Here is a 19996-nt window from a genome sequence, read left to right on the forward strand (position 1 = left end):
ACAATTTACACTGCATTTAAATAATAGATGTTAGCACATATGATAGAAAAAAAGAATCCATAAACAGATGGATAAATATTTATTCCCAAAATAGGAATGAAACTACAGTCAAACAAAAAGCATTTTGTTCCTCTTCACTTTTTTAATGCAATATGCTTATGTTGTGCAGCACAATCCACCATTGGCCATTACCTACTCTGTAAACCAACATTTTCATATCAATAATCATATGATGTGCATTTTTGCTGAGAAAATGCATCTTACACCATCACAAATTTCATTTCAATCCCTTATCCACATATTCCAGCTGGCGCTCAAGGTTTCTGGGGCAATAACTGACAGCATTTATGAAACAGCAGAAAACGACATCATGCAGAATGCAATTCCATAGGCTGCCCTACATTGTATGACTCTTTTACTTGATGTTTTCAATATAATACAAGTAGGGATCCTGGACTTAAATGTCTAGTTAAGACTAATGCAACCGATAAAGCCATCAGCTAAAATGTCTAGTGTCAAATTATTCCCACAAATACCCTACACCTTTTGGCATATTTCAGACATTAAAGAGCCCACCTAATGAATTGCTCTGAAATCTTAAACTTGTATATGAATGCCACACAATCTGACATTTGTTTCCCCCTTTAACTCTCCACTTAATTCAGACATCAATTGATCACTATTATTCTGCTAAAAATAAATCTCACATACAGATAAAGCAGCAACTATATGTAGGCATCATTAAATTTGTATTTTGCTCCCAGTTTTATGCAAGATGACATTTTCAGTGTAAACAAAATCTCTGTAGTTAATCCAATACATTTCAATGTGTTTCACTCAGCAAGCACAGTAAAAAAAAAACGGCAATTTCACCGAGTGATAAATTTGATTTCCCCATCAACATTTTGTTTAATCATCATAAAAATATAGATCTTTCTCACTTTCCCTCTACTATAGATGGAAAGATTCTGGAACTTCACATCACAATCAAAACCAATATTTTATTGTATGACAGCAACCTCGTCAGTGCACAGACCATTGAGAAACAGTTCATAGAAAACCCTCTCCTATTGCCAGAATGTCTAGCAACTTGCTAAATGTGCCATCATGCAAGAACATTGACATGGTCTTAGCTTGCATGGTTTCAGAGTGGTCTTAGGATGGGTGGATTCAGAGAGATGTCTCCAGGCTGTGCAGGGGGCTACCAGGTGGCTGCAAAACTGGAGTTTTGATGTCCTTATGATGATGAAAGCTTCTGTTATTTATAGCATTATTGTTCTTGTTATATGGAGACAGAACAGGAGGAGGGGAGAGAGGCTCAGCATTGCGTTTTGTGGGCGCATCCTCCTCTGTGTCCGTGTCATCAATCAAGGGGATGGCAGGCTCCGAGTCATCAATGCGAAACTCTGGGTGGGTCATAAAGTTGTGGATGGAGCTGCGAGACTCTGGGGTCTCCAGGCCTTCATAAGGAGACAAAGCTTCTCGAAAGGCATTCACTACTCGGATCTGTCAGAGGAGGTTAGGAGGGATGTGAAAAATTAAATAGTAAGATCAAAGAAATACTCAATACTGTGCCAGTGTACATGGGGATAATGGACAGGTCACCCTACTACTCAAGCATTGCATCTAGAGAAGGAATACATCATCCAGTAATACTGGAAAGCTCTTTAATGATGGCACAGATGCCGTCTACCTGTGTCTGAATTCTGTTGATGCCCCTGCACCACAGGACCTGCCCTCTCCTAAGTTCCATTTCAGCATGGTCAATCTCATCTAGGTCCTTCATCTCTTCCAACTCCTCCTCTGGGATCTCCTCCTTCTGGGTTCCATGGCCAGCAGTCTTCAAGAACTTCAGATGACTCGTAGGAATTGTAGTGATCAGCTGTGAATGTGTCAAAGTCTAAATAAGGCCTTTAAAAAGCACTGCAGCTTTTCTTCTCCTTTTCTTTCTTGTAGGAAAAACCTGAAAGAAACCAAGACAGTATGACCTCAGGCTCACCTGACCCCAGAGAAGGCATCCAAAGCCAAGGAAGACACACCAGAGCCATTGCTCAATACTGAGGCCAACACAGCTAAAGGGCTTCCCACCAAACTCCACAATTATGATCTGCAAAAGAAAGCAATTGCACTTTATGGGGGGAGAAAAATCTATTAAATTAAGTTGTAATGTATTATGATTATAATGAATTTTAGTTTCCAGTGACCATAATGTTTTTTTAAGCTTTGTCCCCTTTATAAGTTGACATTGACTAACGTTACCTGGACAACAAATGTTCCAAATACAATGGAACAGAAGACCATGTTGTTGAAGATGCCATCAAAAACGTTTCTCTCGCCATGTATCTTGCGAGCATTGATCTCGTTGAAAAGCTGCATCATGACGAAGGTGTTGAAAACGATGGTGTAATGTTCTGAAGGTGGGGCATGTAGTGGAGCATTTCTGCCACTGTCGATGTCAAAGAGTTGCTCACCTGTCAGGGAGATAAGCCACAAGAATGGATGTGTACAGCAGGTACTCTTGTCTGGTCTTATCCCAGTCTAACAGAAAAGCTTTTGGCTTGCATTTTAATGTCAAGTCTATAATGAAAAACGTATGAAAACCTTTAGGATATTATAGCTTTAGCATATGCAGTTTTGGCTACAGGATCAGTGCTTCACCCCTCAACCAGTAAGTGGCTCACTTTTTTCCCTACAGTCTTGGTGGTAATCAATAATTTGGTACATATGCCAAATTGCAGGACTCACCAGCAAACAGCAGGGTGAAGATGATGATGAGCTGGTAGATGGCATGGCCCAGAATGTTCTTCATCATGGTCCTGGAGATGAGGGGCTTGTTGCGCCCATACGGCTTCCTCAGCAGCAGGGTCTCTGTGGGAGGCTCGGTGGCCAGAGCAAGCGAGGCAAATGTGTCCATGATCAAATTCACCCAGAGCATCTGCACTGCTTTCAGTGGGGAATCCTGTGAGGAGGAACTCCATAAAGAGAGTTAATCAGTTTAAAAGTAGAAAAACATTCAGACTACATTATCTATATGCAAGCAGTGCCCTTTAGGGGTTGTGCGTGTGTGTGTGTGTAACTTATAGATTACTAACTAACTTGTGTGATGCAGGCTCCTGTGAATGCCACGATAACTGCCACCACATTGACTGTCAGCTGAAACTGCAAGAACTTGGAGATGCTGTCATAAACATTTCGGCCCCACATAACAGCCTTTACAATGCTGGTGAAGTTGTCATCTGTCAGGATAATGTCAGAGGCCTCTTTAGCAACATCTGTTCCAGCAATACCCTAAAGATATGACATCACAGGGACATGCCAGATTTAATTGACATGTGTCCAAGTAGGAGGTAATGGATTTTACAGATTGTACTTAGAGTGTGTCCATTTTAGAGTTAGTTTATGTAATTGCAAAGACCAAAAAATTCTAATTCTACTGTGATTATTTTGATAGGCATACCATTGCAAAACCAATATCAGCTTTCTTTAAGGCAGGGCCATCATTTGTTCCATCTCCTGTTACAGCAACCACTTGTCTTTGTTCTACAGCAGTGCTATCAATTATACCTGAGCAAGAGATAGCAATGTCACTATGTGACAATTGTATTTCTGTGGTGAATAATCTCTCTCACACACACCTACACACACAAGCTCTAAAATCGTACCTTTTACTAACGTGTGCTTATCAGTTGGTGAGGATCTTGCCAGTACACGCAGTTTGGGCCAAATCTTGTCTATACGTTCCTGCTCAATCTGAAAGGAATTAATTGAAAACAGCACTCTGACATGAGATGTGAAAAACCTTTGTGATAACATCTTCCTGTCAGACTTCCGATTGACATGTACTTTTTTTTTTTTTACTGAATCAGCAGCATTTTTTATGACCATTCTAAAAATCGCTCTATAAAAATTCATTATTCATTACAACAGAACCATCAATTTACATAATATATAGCTCCAACACATCCTGATAAAAACATTTCCTAGTGCATTGTTGCCAACTTGCCTCCCCCAGTTCATTGCGTATCTGCTTGTTGAATTCTTTGCCCTCAAGGCACAGGAAGTCATCTCCAGGGTTGAGGATGCCACACTTTGTGGCGATAGCACGTGCAGTGTTAATGTTGTCCCCAGTCACCATGCGCACTGTGATGCCAGCTCGCTGGCACTTTTTAATAGCATCAGGGACCTGCAAGGGTAAAAGCAGGCACAAGTTACACCATGAAATCTTCAAACTGACATATGCTTATGACAGGTCATGTGGCACAGAAGAATGTTAATCAGCCATCTAGTTTCTTCATCCTGCAAACATACAGAATGCACAACTGAATCACTGCAGGATGTTGCCACAAAACTGCACCCAATGAATTAAACCGGTATTAACCTCAGGCCGCACAGGGTCTTCGATGCCCACCACGCAAATGCAGGTGAGGCCTGTGAGAATGTCTGCCTCATTGGTCCAGTTGGGTTCCCCCTCTAAAGCAGGGAAGTCCCTGTAGGCCAGACAGATGGTACGCAGGCCCTCACAGGCCATGGGCTCAATCACACTCCTCACTATGTCATCCCGATCTCTGGGCTTGAAAACCCTGGCATCACCGCTGGCTGTCAAGATTTTGCAGCACCTGCAAACACACAGGGCCAAGGCATTTATACAAAAGGACTGAATAATATTTATTCAAAAAGTATTGAAGATAAGAATACTGATGTATGTGTGTAACATACAATATTTTACCTTGACAATTTAATTTTATATAAGTTTACATTTTTTCTTAAATCACAAGTTTAAAATATACTATAAATCATTACTGCAACCCACTCCCTATACCTTCACTCGATTAAATGCAAGCTTACTTCTTCAGGAGAATTTCAGAGGCTCCTTTGCTGAACATCCGGTAGTTTCCATCAGTATACCTCAGCACTGTGCTCATGGATTTCCTTACAGAGTTGAACGTGTATACTTTAAAGTGTTTCTCTTCTGGATAATCACTGCGGATGCCTTGATAGTCTTTATGCAAATCAAGGACAAAGCCCAGCAAGGCACATTCAGTTTTGTTCCCAACCTGATGAGATAGTCCACCTTCCTTCTCAGGGGGCTATGCACGCGCACGCGCGCGCACGCACACACACACACAGAGAGAGAGAGAGAATGAGTTCAGAAAGAAAGCAATATACCTTAAAATTTCACTCATCTGTTGTAATAGAGGCACAATAGCTAGAGGGCGCGCACATGGAGTCACACACAAATGTATACACTACACTACACATGGTTCCTCACCATAATTTTGGTGGTGTATGCAGAGTTAACGCTGATGCCCATGATAAGCATGTCCATGGTCTTGCTAGCAATGAGAGAAGGCTCAGGGACCGTCCGATAAAATTTGTCTCCCAGATACACCTGCACCACAGTCATTCTGTTCATGGTTAAGGTGCCCGTTTTATCTGAGCAGATGGCAGTCGCGTTCCCCATCGTCTCACAAGCATCCAGGTGTCTGACAAGATTGTTATCTTTCATCATTTTCTAAAAGACAAAAATTAACAAAACCTCAGAGACCTCTGACCAAAACAAGAGGCAAGAAGACACAGAGCATCTTTTGATTAGTCTAGCTTTCAATAACATGTTGCTCTTTAATTATACACACACACTATATAATTCATCCATAACTATACTGTACAGGATGTATATTATGTATAGAGCCACACTACCAGATGAATAAATGTTCCCATTAAATTATATTTATGAAATCCACTTGTATAATGCATGTGTAAAACGCCTACTTTGACAGAGTAGGCTAATGAGATGGTGACAGCTAGAGGAAGGCCCTCAGGCACAGCCACAACCAGCACTGTGACTCCTATGATGAAGAACTTGACAAAAAACTGGATGTAAACAGGAGTGCAATCTTTGATCCATGGAAGGCCCTGGATCCAAAAGGTGTCCACCAAAAAAAGCACCACCAAGATAATAACTGTAAAAACAGACATAAAGAGACCTAGGGAATAAACAGACAGACAAAATCAGATATTAAAAAAAAAAAAAAAAAAGACAATAGAGCATAATGAATATCAGATAATATAACAAATCATTCCATTATATTTTCTCATTCCAACCTGCTTTTCCAATTTGTATGGCTAATTTGGTGAGCTTCCCTTGAAGTACAGATTTCTCCTTCTTTGGTAGACTGGTTTTCTTCTCCTCCCTGACCTCAACCCCATCCTTATTGCTGAGAAGCTGAGTCTCCACACTGGCACCATCTTTACACATACAAACCATACCCACAAACACACACCAGTGTGTTCTTACTAAGGACATCAGAAACACATTTTGTCAAATTTACATTTTAGAGAATGTTACTTATTCCATTAAAATTAAAGCTATTTGACGGTATGGCTTGGTCCCACCCATACTGTATATGAGTGAGTAAGAAGGAATTTTGCTTGAAACATTCTTGTGGCTTTGTGGACCACATTGCAATTTTAACTCTCTCTAAATTTGATTCCACTTTAAAACATTTATTAAATCACACTCATGCTCGTACATGTAATTTTACAGATCTGTTAAATATCAGAAGCTAGTTACCACGTTTTGAATACACTACACAATGAGCTCTTACATATAAACCACTATACTATGGTCACTCATACACCACTGTTTTTCAACCTTCAAATACATGGAGAGAAAGGCTCAGATACAATAATAGAAGGTGGCTTTTTGTGGCGTACTCACTCATTAATCCGAGGCCAGGGATTACCCTGGATGAGTGTTATCCTAAGGCAGTTCATACACTACCATTTTAAACTAAGCAGAGAAGAGTTCCCTCACATCAAGGGCCTCTATAATTATTTGTCAGTAATCAGTATAAAAGTCAACAGTACCTGCCCCTCATGTCACTGGGGCATCAAGAAACTGTACAGCAACACACTCAGTACAAACATTACAACTCAGCCCACTAAACAGACAGGAGTGGCAGCTTTGAGCTCCAGTGAGGAAGGTCTCTGGCTTCCTTCACAAAACAGAACCTTGAGAATATGCTGGAAATCAGATGTGTTGTAAATTGCTTACCTATATATTCATCATGATTTTTGTCTGTTGGAGGAATGATGATACATTAATACATCAAAATACTATTGTGGGACAGGAATTTTAGTAATAGGTGAATGATTTAACCTTATGGCATGTTAACTTAGTATAGCTGCATCACTGGAAAGGACACCAAATATCTATAGTAGCTCTGAAACTCATTCATTCATTTTCTTCTAAACTGATTAATCCCATTCAGGGCTGAGGGAGGTCAGATCCTATTCCATCAGCACAGGGTGCAAGGTGGAAACAAACCCTGGATAGGACTTCAGTACATCACAGGACACACCCACTAAATTCATATTCAAGTATGAGAACTAATTACGTTTATAGTATACTTTACACACAGACCACAGAGTCATGCCATCTTTATGTTTTTATGTTTTTAACTGTGGATGTAATCTTACCCTCTCTGTACTACTCACCTGTATGCACTACACACTTTCAGGGAGTATGGTTATGCGAACATTATGCGAGGGACATTATCCAAAAATAATATTAACAAAACAGACGGAAACCTCCCTTTGCAAGTAGAAGAGCTCAGCCCATTACACATAACAGCTCATATGAGCAACTTGTTGGCGCATAAACGGGTACATTCTTCTGACTTCATAAACAAACTCTCCTGAGTGTTCCAGTTCGGACATTCGTAGATGTACTCAGGCTAGTGAGGAACAATGGTGGGCGGGTTTCCTCCACAGCCTTACCCCTGTTGTCCTTTTCTTTCTTTTTCTTCTCCTCCTCCTTCTTTTTCTTCCTTCTGTTCTTGTTCTCTTTTTCAATATCATCACCTCCATCGTCTCCCGCACCTAGAAGGGTGAAGATGATTCCGGTCTGAGAGTGAACGCCCACAGCCGTGACCAACATCCTCCCGGAGCCCTCCATCACATGGGTGCCTGAAACAATACAGGGCTAGTTCATTATAAAATAATCATTTTGAGAACCACACATCATCTATACCAGTTATATACTAGAAAAATTATTGTGCTTGCAGTCTGCAGGAGTGTTTTGTGTGGTTTCTGGGTTTAATGCAGCGTAATGTTTTGAAGTGCTTTAAACTACCTCTGCATCAATAAAAGTTTTAGGATACTGAAACAAATGCAAGTCAACTGAACTTTTGGCCAGGAATAAGAGCAATACATTTTTGAAAAGCAATACACACTCATTTTGGCACAGACAAATTGATGAGGATTCAAGGACTCAGAACCTGAGAGTAGCATGGGGTCTTTGTCCAGTGTCTTTCTGACGTGGTCTGACTCTCCTGTGAGAGAGCTCTCATCGATTTTCAGATCATTGCCTTGGATCAGCACTCCATCAGCAGGAATGAGGTCACCTGAAGACAGCACAAGCCAGACTGTCAGGCCACTGACACAATGAACAGATGCGTTACTTCACAAGTCAAAACAAAGGTTTTTAAATCAACTAAAACTGGCAGAAGGAACACATATTACAGCAAACAAGGTTATGCTATTTTACAGAAAAAAAAAAAAAAAAATGTTGTTGCTTTTCAGTTGCTTCTAGTGTTAACATATCAGTTATGTGAATAAGGCATGATGCAAAATGTGGGAGCTACAGGGTGAAGGAGAAGCTTTTCACCATATTTCACTTGCGCGATGTCACCGACCACAATCTCGACCACAGGAACGTGAAGGACCTGGCCCCCCCTCACCATCGTGAACTTCTGCTCCTGCTCAATACGGCTCTGCAGGCTGCGAAACTGTTTTTCCTTGCTCCAGTCGTTAAAGGCAGTTACGAGCACCACACAAGTGACGGACAGGAGGATGGCGGCTCCCTCGATCCAGCTGGCCTCAGCCTCATCGTCCATCGCCATGCTGGCGGTTCTTCCACAGCCTGAAGCAGACACCGCAGGGCACCCACAGGCATTCACACTGCTGCAGCTGAAGGGTTTTTGTTTGTTTCTTTAAAACGACTACAAATCGAACAATTTTTTAAAATGTATTTTATTACCTCGTACTCTTACTTTGGGAGCACCCCAAAAATACTCACAAGTCCCCTAAATCTTTTAACTCAGTTTAACTTCAAATACTCATTCAAATACTAATTTCTAATTAAGATCTTTCAAATAAGTAAATAAATATTAGGAAATGAAACAATAAGCATTGAAATGATTTTCAAGATATTATCCATGTTAGGAGAACTAGTGCAATATGCACGATACACTTAAAATACCTGGAGCACTCACGTTCTTTTTCTGCATCTGGAGGTCTATAAAAGGAAAGGCCTAAGGATATTATGGCTGCAACTTCTAAAATAATTAGAGTCACATCTTGCAGAGCTTCCCACACTAACTGAAAGAATGTTTTGGGCTTTTTAGGAGGTATGAAATTCTTTCCAAATTCTTTTTTTCTTTTTGTAATGTCATCAGCTTTCCCACTTAACCCTGAAGGAGAGGGAAATACACACAAGTTAGTGTCATTACATAGATAATATCAAAAAGAATATTAATCAAGAAACAATTTTTACAACATGGAGACAAAAATATCCACATAATTGCATTTTGATTATTTGTTGGTCTCTTATTAGTTGCAACAAATATGATCCCCCTTCCAGATAATGTTGCTTAGATAGTCTGCTTACAGATGATTTTACTCTTATAAGCCCTGTTGACCAGGCCTTGAAGCATTCAATTATTAATTTTACAATCACGCAATATTGAAAGGTCTCTGATTCTTTACAGAAAAGATGATTTACTGTGAGAGAGCTCCTCGGGATTGTTAACTAAATTAAGCAATCCCAAGTACACACTGCTCTTTCTGCTCCTGTACGAAAGTGGTTTTGTCCCTAAATAGCCATCCTGTATACGGCCAAAAAAATTAAAAATAAAATAAAAATTACATTTGATTGCGTGGTTGTATTTGGTTAAATTCTAAATTGGCGGCACTTTTGATGAACATTCCTTAAGACGTTATGAGGGGAAAACACCACCATCACAATCTCTTAGAAAGAAAAGGTGGTGATCTTACATAGGGGATGTTTTATTAAAATAATTCCCAATTAAAAGGCTTTAGAACACAGGTCAACCCTATAAAAGCCTTAACTGTTCCTGTTTTTGTTGGATTGCAATCCCTAGCGTATCCTTGTCATGATTCAGTCGTCTAGAGCCCTCATTACCTGGCCCAGAGCACTAAAAGCAGAACAGAACCAAATCAGACCTGTTGTGGGTCCCTACAGACTGGAATTAAAGGCTCCATTATTTGTAATAGGAAAAAATAAAATAGACAAATATACTATATTTCAGTTATACTGCTACATCCTATTATTGCAATACGGTTTATAGTCAAACACTGGTGAACTTGATGCGACATGGTTTAAAACAGAAGTAGGTTATTTTATCAAGAATCCCAAGATTACTAAATTTATCAAGACCTACAGTACACTCATCTGGAATGTCTGTGATTGATCAGGATGCTTACAGTACACAATTAAACTGTGTCTTGTTAGATGACCTATTTGCTTGCAATATATAGTGCTGCACCTATATGCAAGTAGTATTTCAACTCAACCAGTATAATTTATTTACTTGAATAAATACAGCAATTAGGTTGTTTCCAATTATCCTTAAAATTTGCTGAATTCAACAACTTGGTTGTACATTAACTCACAAAAATAGGTTTCTCTATGGTTTACTTAAATGACCAGATCTCTGATATTTTGTTCGTTTACAAAGCATAAGAGAATCCTGATTCCTAAATGGAACACGTTGATATGCTGTATAAACTTTGACCAGATCACACTGCCCCAACCATACACTTTGGTCTTCTGCAGGTCTCTTTTCCATTCTCTGTAGGAGGCAGATCCTTTAGTGTCCATCTTATTCTTATTGTAAAGTGACCTTGAGTCTGTGAAAGGCGCTATAGAAATTAAACTTATTTTTATTTGAGAAAGTGACCAACACCCCAGCAGTTGTACCAGCTCTCTTTTCTTTCACACACAGTACAAACAAGGGCAAAAACAGAGAGGTGTGTGCAGCATGGAGCAGCCCAAGAGATTAGTGGGGGGAATGGTGCCATGAGGAGCTCTGCTCTCTGGTTCCAAGTGAGGGGGATTACATGTGATAAATCAGTCTGCTCCCTCCTGTCACTATCTATGCTGCACTGCAGGGCAAAATGTAACAGCCCACAAGCAAAGACCACCATCAGACATTTAGCCCACTAGGAGTCATTTAACTTGTGAAGAATGGAATCCAAACAAAAACCAGTGAACACGGAAAAACAATAAATAAACTTATGGCCCTCTTATATTTTACAAAGAGATTTGGCTGGGATATCCATGGGACCATACGTTCTAAATAAATTATTTTAGACTTCACAAGGGCAGGAGTGAGGATATACCCTACTAGCTATTACGTCAGAAATCATTAAACCTTATTTTATAGCATGACAAAACAACAATTTCATCTGGATGCTGAAAGATTATGTCCAAATCACAGACTGATAAATGTTCTCACATTGTGTGTAATCCAGTTCATTTATCCAAATAGTTAAATTAAAAAATTAATGAAGAAAAAAAACAAAAAAACAAAAAAAACATGTTCCATCTAAATCCAAAGTTATCAGATACAGATTCTCCCCCGTCTTATTTAGAAGAATTCAAAGGAAACTAAAATGTCAAAACTGTTACCAATTTTGGTTGAATTTTAGTTTTACATGGAAGTAACAAGTGCTTATACTGACAACGTACTTTAATTTTTCCATTTAGGCATTTGGAAAATGTTTTGCATTATGAAAATTAAAACAGAGACTTCATCAGCTCCGTGGCCGTGAGCCTGCTTATTGTTCTTTGAAAATATTTCAAGGCCTGGGATCAGTTGCCTCATTAAGACATTAATGAAGGCCAAACATTCATTGCATGTCTCAATACATGCAACAACCACACACACTATATGTAGTTTTTCAGCCTTTTCGCCCAACCATGCCAAAAGTCATCTGACAAAGAGAGTGACAGCTACTGTGCCCTCCAACACTGGTGACTTCATTTGGCAAATATCAAAATAGATCTGAGCTGGAAAGCATACACCAGCTTATGTAGATAGGGATCTGTCCAGGTCACGCACCCCTGAACTTCAGCCTATCTGACTCAGGGGTTCATTTAAAATCATTTTAAATTGAATTAGGAGTAGTTCAAGCTTTTCCATTTGTACTAAAAGGTGAAGAGGTATTCGCACTGACTTCTGCATATTATTGGTGTGGGAAAAAAACGTTCTGCAAAATTCTTCAACTCTGTCCAAGAAAAGCCATCACAGCAAGCCAGAGCATTGAGCTACAAAGTACTTGGGAGTTACTGTATTATTTTTAGCCACAGCAAGAATCAGAGTAGGGAATGGTGATCTTAATCTCTGGGCAGTAAAATTATTATATTTACCATCTGTTGATGAAGACTTCAGCCTGGAACAGAGTCCCTCAATACCTCCATACCACTCCTGGATTCTCTGTAATCCTTCTGGTCCTCTGAGATCCATGAGCAATTGGAGCTCTTTGAGTGTACAGCCAAAATCAGCATTGTGGTTGGCACCGGCCTTGCACTTGGATCCATGGAGAGAATTTTGGGACATATCTCCTCTGAAGGGCACCTCACAGTGGCAGAGAAGAGGCTCCCTCCAGAGAAATCCAAACCTTCAGTGGCAAAATCCAGAATTTCCTGTAAACCACTTATAATTCATAGCTTCCAAGAGGCTAAATGGATGCATGTACATAGCTATATTCACTTCATGCATCTGTGTGCATTTTTTTCCATCTTGGTTAGATTAAGGTCACTGAAGATACAGGTTGCTTGGTTGCACTCCAAGCTATGTCTGGGGGGGGGGAAAAAAAAATTTCACATCCACAAAATAAATAAACAAACATTTCATATGTTGATTATCTGTAATTATACAAGTTCTTATCACTCCACTGATATTTCACATTCTAATACACAACATTTTAACAGAATGGAAGTGAATCAATTTGATTGCCCATAAACCTTTGTCTATATCATAAAAAAAAATAATAGTAATAATAATAATAATATTTTATATATATATATATATATATATATATATATATATATATATATATATATATATATATATATATATATATAAAATTTATTTATTTTTTAGTGATGGCGTACAGTTCTGTCAGATATGCCAAAGCAGGCCACACCATGGTCAATCCATGAGACAGTCTTATTGAATAGGGTCATCCATCTTTGGAGGAGCAGTCAACAAGCTTGCAAAGGGACAGCTGATTTGTTTCGACAGCCCTTGAAAGGAAAAATATCTGCCCAAAGCATTGTAAAATATGAAAGGCTAATATCCGAGTTAAAATACAAGTCTTTACTTCTAGAAGTGATCAGATTTAGCCAATATATACAAACTAGATTCAGATTCAAATGTAATTATACACAGGATGAGATGCGAGATATCCTTTGCCAACAATTCATGTTTCACATAGGGCCCAGCCCACTCACTTCATTCATTATAAGCCTCCAAGAAACCACTACTTCACAAGCTCTTCACTTCCAAATAAGTTATTATTATTATTATTATTATTATTATTATTATTATTATTATTATCATCATTATTAGCTATAACTAATTGAACTAAAATAAAACCAGAGGAAAGACTGAAACTGGCAAGAGTCTGCACTGGGGGAATTACTTGCCTAAATGCTAATTTTGAAGCAAATAGACAACATGCATAAACTACAGTCAACTCAATATGTTATAATACATTTCAGTCAAATTGAACAAGTGAGATCTGGAGAGACAATGGAACCATACTAGTGTACAGAAGTTAACAAGCATACGACTATCACTCATTACACATTTTACTTTTATTAGAAAAGCATGAACTACACAACCCATATTAACATGATTGCTATTTAAACTGAACCAATCATATCCTGTGCAACATTTATTATGCAACAAGAAATGCAACTGAAATGTCAAGAAGCAGCAGATTGTCCTCTGAAGAGTCTGCACAGTAGCTTTTCATATCCATTCCTGACCAACAGAAGAAAGTCAGAAAAAGATGGCAGCTATGCCAAACCAGGTACTTAAAACAGCTGCCAAGGCACTCCAAAACACACTCCTTTAGCACCAAAGGCCTTCTATCATTGCGTCACAACAGTGCAAACACCAGACTTACAACCAAGGAGTGAATGTTCCGTCACTTCACTGAAAAGAATTTGCCCTTCAGTCTGCAGGTCTTGAGTGGGGCAGTGTTCACCGGTGGAAAAGGCTTGCTGGATGATTATCACTGGAAAGCTTCCTCCTTAATCTAATTAGGTAATCTGTGGTTGCACTCATGTAGAACCACTATCGACAGAGCAAGCTGCAGAGGAGAGTACATGTCCTCTTTCTCACTTTCTGCATGTGCACACACACACCTCCCTTTTTTTTTTGTTCATGGAAGAAATACTATACTGCACAACAGATTAGAACAGAAGAGGGCAGAAAATAATACTAATAAAAAGTATAGTTATATTCACTTATACAGACATAATGTGTCAAAAGTCTTTCTGTATGCTATCTGGAGGATGAGAGCACATGCAATTCTCTAAAGCTTCTTCCCCAAATAGCAACTGGATGCAGGGTCCAATGTTAACATTTTGGCCCAAATTGAGTTTTGATGCAAAAAACAGGTAAACTGGAAAAATATAGGTTATCGGTTATAAAACTGCTAAAATAGGTAAGTTTGGGCAATTCCCAAAAGAGGCTCCCTTCCAGTCATTGCCCCTCATTTTCTACCAAAGCAAATTTTATCTTACATTTGAGAACCACTCCTAGATCACCCCTAGTACAGCACTTTCAGAAAGGCAGCTAATCACTCAGGGTGTCATTCTTGGGTGTCTGAGCATCAAAACATCAAACGTGGTAACATTTCTAGTGAATTGACAGCTTTAGAGTGACAAGCTGTTTGTATGTCAAAACAGGAACATCTGCTGCAGTACTGATAAGTTCCTCCAGAGTTCAAAGGTGATTGTGCATAACCGAGCAGATCTGTGAACAATTAACAATAAATGACAAAGAACCACTTTCCCTGGCAGAAATATTAAAAAGAACAAGCTTTAATGCTCTACTGTTAATGCATTTCACATAGCCATTATAGTCTGTTGTAACTCTCAAGGTGTACGCACGCGCACGCACACACGTCCCCAAATCTTTTGCTACTAGAACTAAACTGCCACCTGCTGGACAGATATTAGTTCCTTTTTAAATAAAGAAATCTATAATGAACCACTTCAAAATACTCTTATTATAACTCAAAATAAACTTCCACTCTTACAAGCTCCTCATAAGCAGCTGCAAAGTATCTGGATTCAAAGTTGTCCTTACAAGCCTTTTGCTTTAAATTCTTGCAACAAAGTTTAAATTTGCTCCATGGTCTTTAACTGGCCATCAGCAGTGGCTATAAAACGATCGCAAATTGAAGTCTATCCTGCTGCAAGAAATCTGCTGTTCATCCACTCCAAATCCACGTTGCTATGTAGCATAAACATAATTTTCTTTCTTTTTTTTTTTTTGTATTAAATCGACATAGAATTTAGCTCTGGGTTTGATTGAAATACAAGTAATCGGGATCAGAAATGTTGAGATGTTTTGGAAAATGCGATGTTTTAATTCGATCTGTCCTATTATTTTCATCCTGTTTTTTTTTAAATGCCACTGATGTACCAGATGTGATGTAATCAAAAGGAGGCAGAACAATAATAAAATAAAATAAAAAATTGTTTAAACGTTAAACATTTAGAATTTCAAAGTGACATATTTGACGGGAGGTCTCACACCTGGAGCTGTGTATGAATGCGAAAGAGTTAAAGCTGCTGCTATATCAAAAGTGACACAAACATTCACGGGAGTGACTGAATCTTAGTATCTGTCGCACTCCAGTCAAACACGAGACAGTGGTGAACGATAGATTTTAAACTCTTACTGTGTCGTGTAACCACACAGTAAATCTTACAGCACTCCACTACAGTTGGATTTTTAAAAAAGTTTAAATTAATACGGGTACAGAGGTTCCCTGTTAGAACCTCTTTTACTACGGTACACACATCTTTGGTTAAGAAGCGCGACTATGACCTCGTAAAGCCTATTGTTTGATTACAATACTTGAGATTTTATTTTTCATATAACAGAATTTGATGATGGTGCAAGGCAAGACTTTCAGAGCCAGTAAATTCTTTGCATTGTATACTACAAAGGCATTGAATATTATTTGTAAAAACAAGTTAATTCATTTTATACATATTATAAAATACATGACAATACACTGGCGTTCGACCTAATATCGCAGGCTGCGCCGTTGACGAAGAACGCAACCTGGTCTCCTCTTGCGGCCAATCAAATAGTTGGTTTTAACACATAATTGGCAAGAACAGCTCGCATGCATCACATTAGATTTTTATTTTGTGTATCTGACGAGTATCTTACTTTAAAGGGGCATCAGCCGCATGAGAATGAACAATATGCAAAGCAATGTATATTTTAGGACTCTTTTGTTACGCGTTTGGGGGGGGGGGCAACGTTTACATGTGGAGCATCAATTCTAGCAAAGTACGACTAGACATTATAGAATAATACAATTGATATGTTGCAGGAAAAAAAGAAGATTAAATAATGCATGTTTGAGTTCGTTAGAACTAAACTCGAAAGAACGACATTTATTGCCTACTTACTTTCAGCTGTGAAGTGTCTCTTACATCCCCTCGGAATTAGTTGTAGGACTGAGTTCCACAACTCATTCTGAAAAATAAGCCCCGCCCACAAAACAGCTCCGTCATGATGCAGAGCTTGTAATTTAAAACTGTCCCCCATTGGCTTCTGCTACAAATGAACCAGCTGCTAACAGATGGAACTCAGTCTGAACGGTTAACTGAAGGCCAGACAGTCCTGATTCTGAAGGACTCCCAGAAAGGGGCAATTATATCTGACTACCAGCTAATAATCTGCCTCTGTACAACATGGAAGCTCCTGTCAGGCATTATTGTAGCTATGATGAGTAGGCACATGGCTCAATACATGAGCAGAGCCCAGAAAGGCACTGGCAAGAACACCAGTGATTGTACCCTAAGCGGAAGGAGTGGGGACTAAAGACTAGTGAGTGTCAGAGCCACTATTCAGGAAGAAATAACCAAGATCCTGGAATACATCAGAAAGATGTGCCCCAAGTAATTGTTATGAATTGTTTAGTGAGAACCTCAGACAGCAGAAACCTGAGGAGCATGGGAAGGAGGAGCAGCATGAAACATCATGGCGGGATAAACCATCTGCACGGTATGTACCACCATCAAATAGTGGAAGTGGCTTATATGGAGAAGTCCTACCAATGGCTAGAAAAGGCTGGACTGAAAGACAGCATGGAGGCACTTTTCATGGCACCACAGGACCAAGCTCTGAATACAAGATCTGTAGAGGCTGGGATCTACCATATCAATTGCACCCCAAATGCAGGCTATGCAAAGATGCACCTGAGAAAATCCAGCACATAACAGCAGGATGTAAGAATGCTAACAGGCAGAGCATACATAGAATACCAAAACCAAGTGGCTGGCATAGTATACAGAAACATCTGTTCCAAGTATGGGCTGGACATTCCAAGGTTAAAGGTGCTGGAAAATGCTTAGATCCTGAGGGACTTCCAGATACAGACAGACAAAATGGTAATAGCTAACCAACTGGACATAGTAGTGGTGGATAAACAGCAGAAGAGGGCTATAATGATAGATGTGGAAATCCCAAGTGATGGCAACATCAGGAACACAGAGCATGAAAAGCTTGAGAAATACCAAAGGTTGATAGAAGAGCTTGAAAAGATGTGGAAGGTGAAGGCAACAGTTGTTCCAGTAGTAATCGGAGCACTAGGGGCTGTGACCCCTAGACTTGGAGAATGACTGACTCCAGCAGATCCCAGGAACATTCAAGATCTCTGTCCAGAAGAGTGTAGTCCTGGGAACAGCTAAGATACTACACAGGATGCTTAAGCTCCCAGGCCTCTGAAAAAGGACCTGAACTTAAAGGAAAAGGGGACCACCTTTAGGAGGGTGAGTGGGGAACTGTGTGTGTGTGAATGTGAGAGAGAGAGCAGGATCCAGTTCTCACTAAAATATTATAACATGACTCACCCCCTCTTCTTTTGAACAGAGCTACACGCATGCACACTCTTTGAGCTCCTCTTAAAGCAGCAATACGCCTTTTTGGCTGTTGCAGTGTACTCTTGCATCTGTCTGCTCCTGGCAGTGGAAGCTGGTGTGATGCTCTGCCTCTTCTCTCTCACGCTGGCATTCAAGTTGCCTAACTCCACTGCTCTGTCTCAGGGATAGTAGAGAGCTCAAACAAGATTAGCTATAAATAGTGTGGCCTATCTGCTTGGTTGCAGTGTGGCTCACTCTGATCTCCATTCATCGGGCAGAGGCTAAAGACACTTCCACTTGCAGAGTCATACAGGCTCTCATAGGTTCAAACCCCATTATTTTCCCTATCCAACCAGTCTAAAAACCCACTGTTTGCATAAATTGTCTTTTACTAATATTGTGGAAGTTCACGTCTGTGATTATAAACAGTGATGAACACATCTTTATTGCATCTTCATCCACTACTTCTACTTCAAGTATTACCAATCCTACACTTCCTTAGCCTCCTATAGAGGAATAAGTATGTCTCAGATTCAGGCCTTAACCTCACCTATCTCCCTATGACATGATAACAAGTTCTGATATCAAGCCACAGCCATACTCAAATGGTGTTAAACACCCTGGCCATAAAGAATTTCACATTCACAATCACTCCTATGCATAACATGCTTATGGTCACAGGATTACAGTAGGGGCAAACACTAATAAAAGCACACACACATAAGTGTATATATACACTGTGGGATCACTAAGACAGTGATAAATACAAATTCAGATGATAAATACAGAGAGCAAGATTACTGTATGAGCCACAAAAAGTCAATTCAATTCCAGTGACTCTGTGAATAACCAGTGCAGTATAGCAACTTTGGTCATTAATAAGGTTAGATTCAGTTGGATTAATCTAATTTTATTGTCTGAATTTGGTCTTTATTTTCATGAACGAATATAGGAATGTGGTTTGATTTGGGGTCATGGGTTCATGATTGAATAAAAAAAAACTTAACAGTGCAATATTTATAGCTATTTGTTTATTCTCAAATAATTAATTAAAAGAAACATAGTGAATACATATTTTCTTTCCCCAGATGCTCATGGCTATCTTTTTAATTGTAGTACAAGTCACTTGTGGTACTTTCAACAGACTATTGAATCTGATGCTGGGTAGTGATGATAAAATTAACAAACACACATTCCACATGTGCTTTACTGGGAGATTAATTTATCGCGGTATAGGTATGAAGTAGTGGCTTCGGTTTAATTTGCCAAGACATCCTCCAATGTAGGAGTGTACTCCTGTTCTTGCTGCTCTTAGGAGTGTCCTGTATATAGACATTCTCTTTCTCCCAAGCACAGAGAAAGGAATGGTGAAATAAGTCCATCCTACCCTCACTCTGCTTCACATGGAAAATTGTGTGAGACACAGAAAGACCATCCCTTTTCATGCATGCACACACAGACACAAATTAACCTCACTAATCTTATCCTCAATAGCTTACAACAGCTGAAGAAGCTTAATAACTGAAGGGAAAAACAGCATCAGTGCTTAAAAGGACAAATGCATACAGTTTAGGTCCTTGGCACTAGCATAATGAAAAAAATACCTATAAAAAGATTAATTAAATCAGCAGCAAAATCTTTCTTTATAAATAATTAAAGTTGTTGATTGTTGTTTTTTTTAATATGCCTGTTATGTGCAATGCAGAACCCATCAACCCATATACTTATTTTAGACTCAGTACATCAGAGTTAATAGTGAGTTGTGCATGTGTTCCTTGGCTTGATCTC

The 19996-nt window shown here is 39.3% G+C and overlaps 1 protein-coding gene across 1 annotated transcript; it reads right to left on the minus strand.

Moving 5' to 3' along the window:
- Positions 1-868: 868 nt before the first annotated feature.
- On the minus strand, positions 869-16775 carry atp2b1b (ATPase plasma membrane Ca2+ transporting 1b). The gene is made up of 20 exons (XM_027013879.2): positions 16754-16775; positions 12455-12705; positions 9276-9473; positions 8669-8923; positions 8280-8405; positions 7780-7968; positions 6103-6246; positions 5770-5984; positions 5270-5512; positions 4846-5087; positions 4379-4616; positions 4004-4183; positions 3663-3750; positions 3458-3564; positions 3097-3288; positions 2746-2959; positions 2260-2471; positions 2000-2107; positions 1694-1882; positions 869-1506 (listed from the first exon to the last, which is right to left on the minus strand). The coding sequence occupies exons 2-20, from the start codon at positions 12642-12644 to the stop codon at positions 1171-1173; spliced, it is 3666 nt and encodes a 1221-aa protein (XP_026869680.2). The 5' UTR covers positions 12645-12705; positions 16754-16775; the 3' UTR covers positions 869-1170.
- Positions 16776-19996: the final 3221 nt, after the last annotated feature.

The sequence above is a fragment of the Electrophorus electricus genome, chromosome 12, assembly GCF_013358815.1.
Source record: "Electrophorus electricus isolate fEleEle1 chromosome 12, fEleEle1.pri, whole genome shotgun sequence".
In the NCBI taxonomy this organism is placed as follows: Eukaryota; Metazoa; Chordata; class Actinopteri; order Gymnotiformes; family Gymnotidae; genus Electrophorus; species Electrophorus electricus.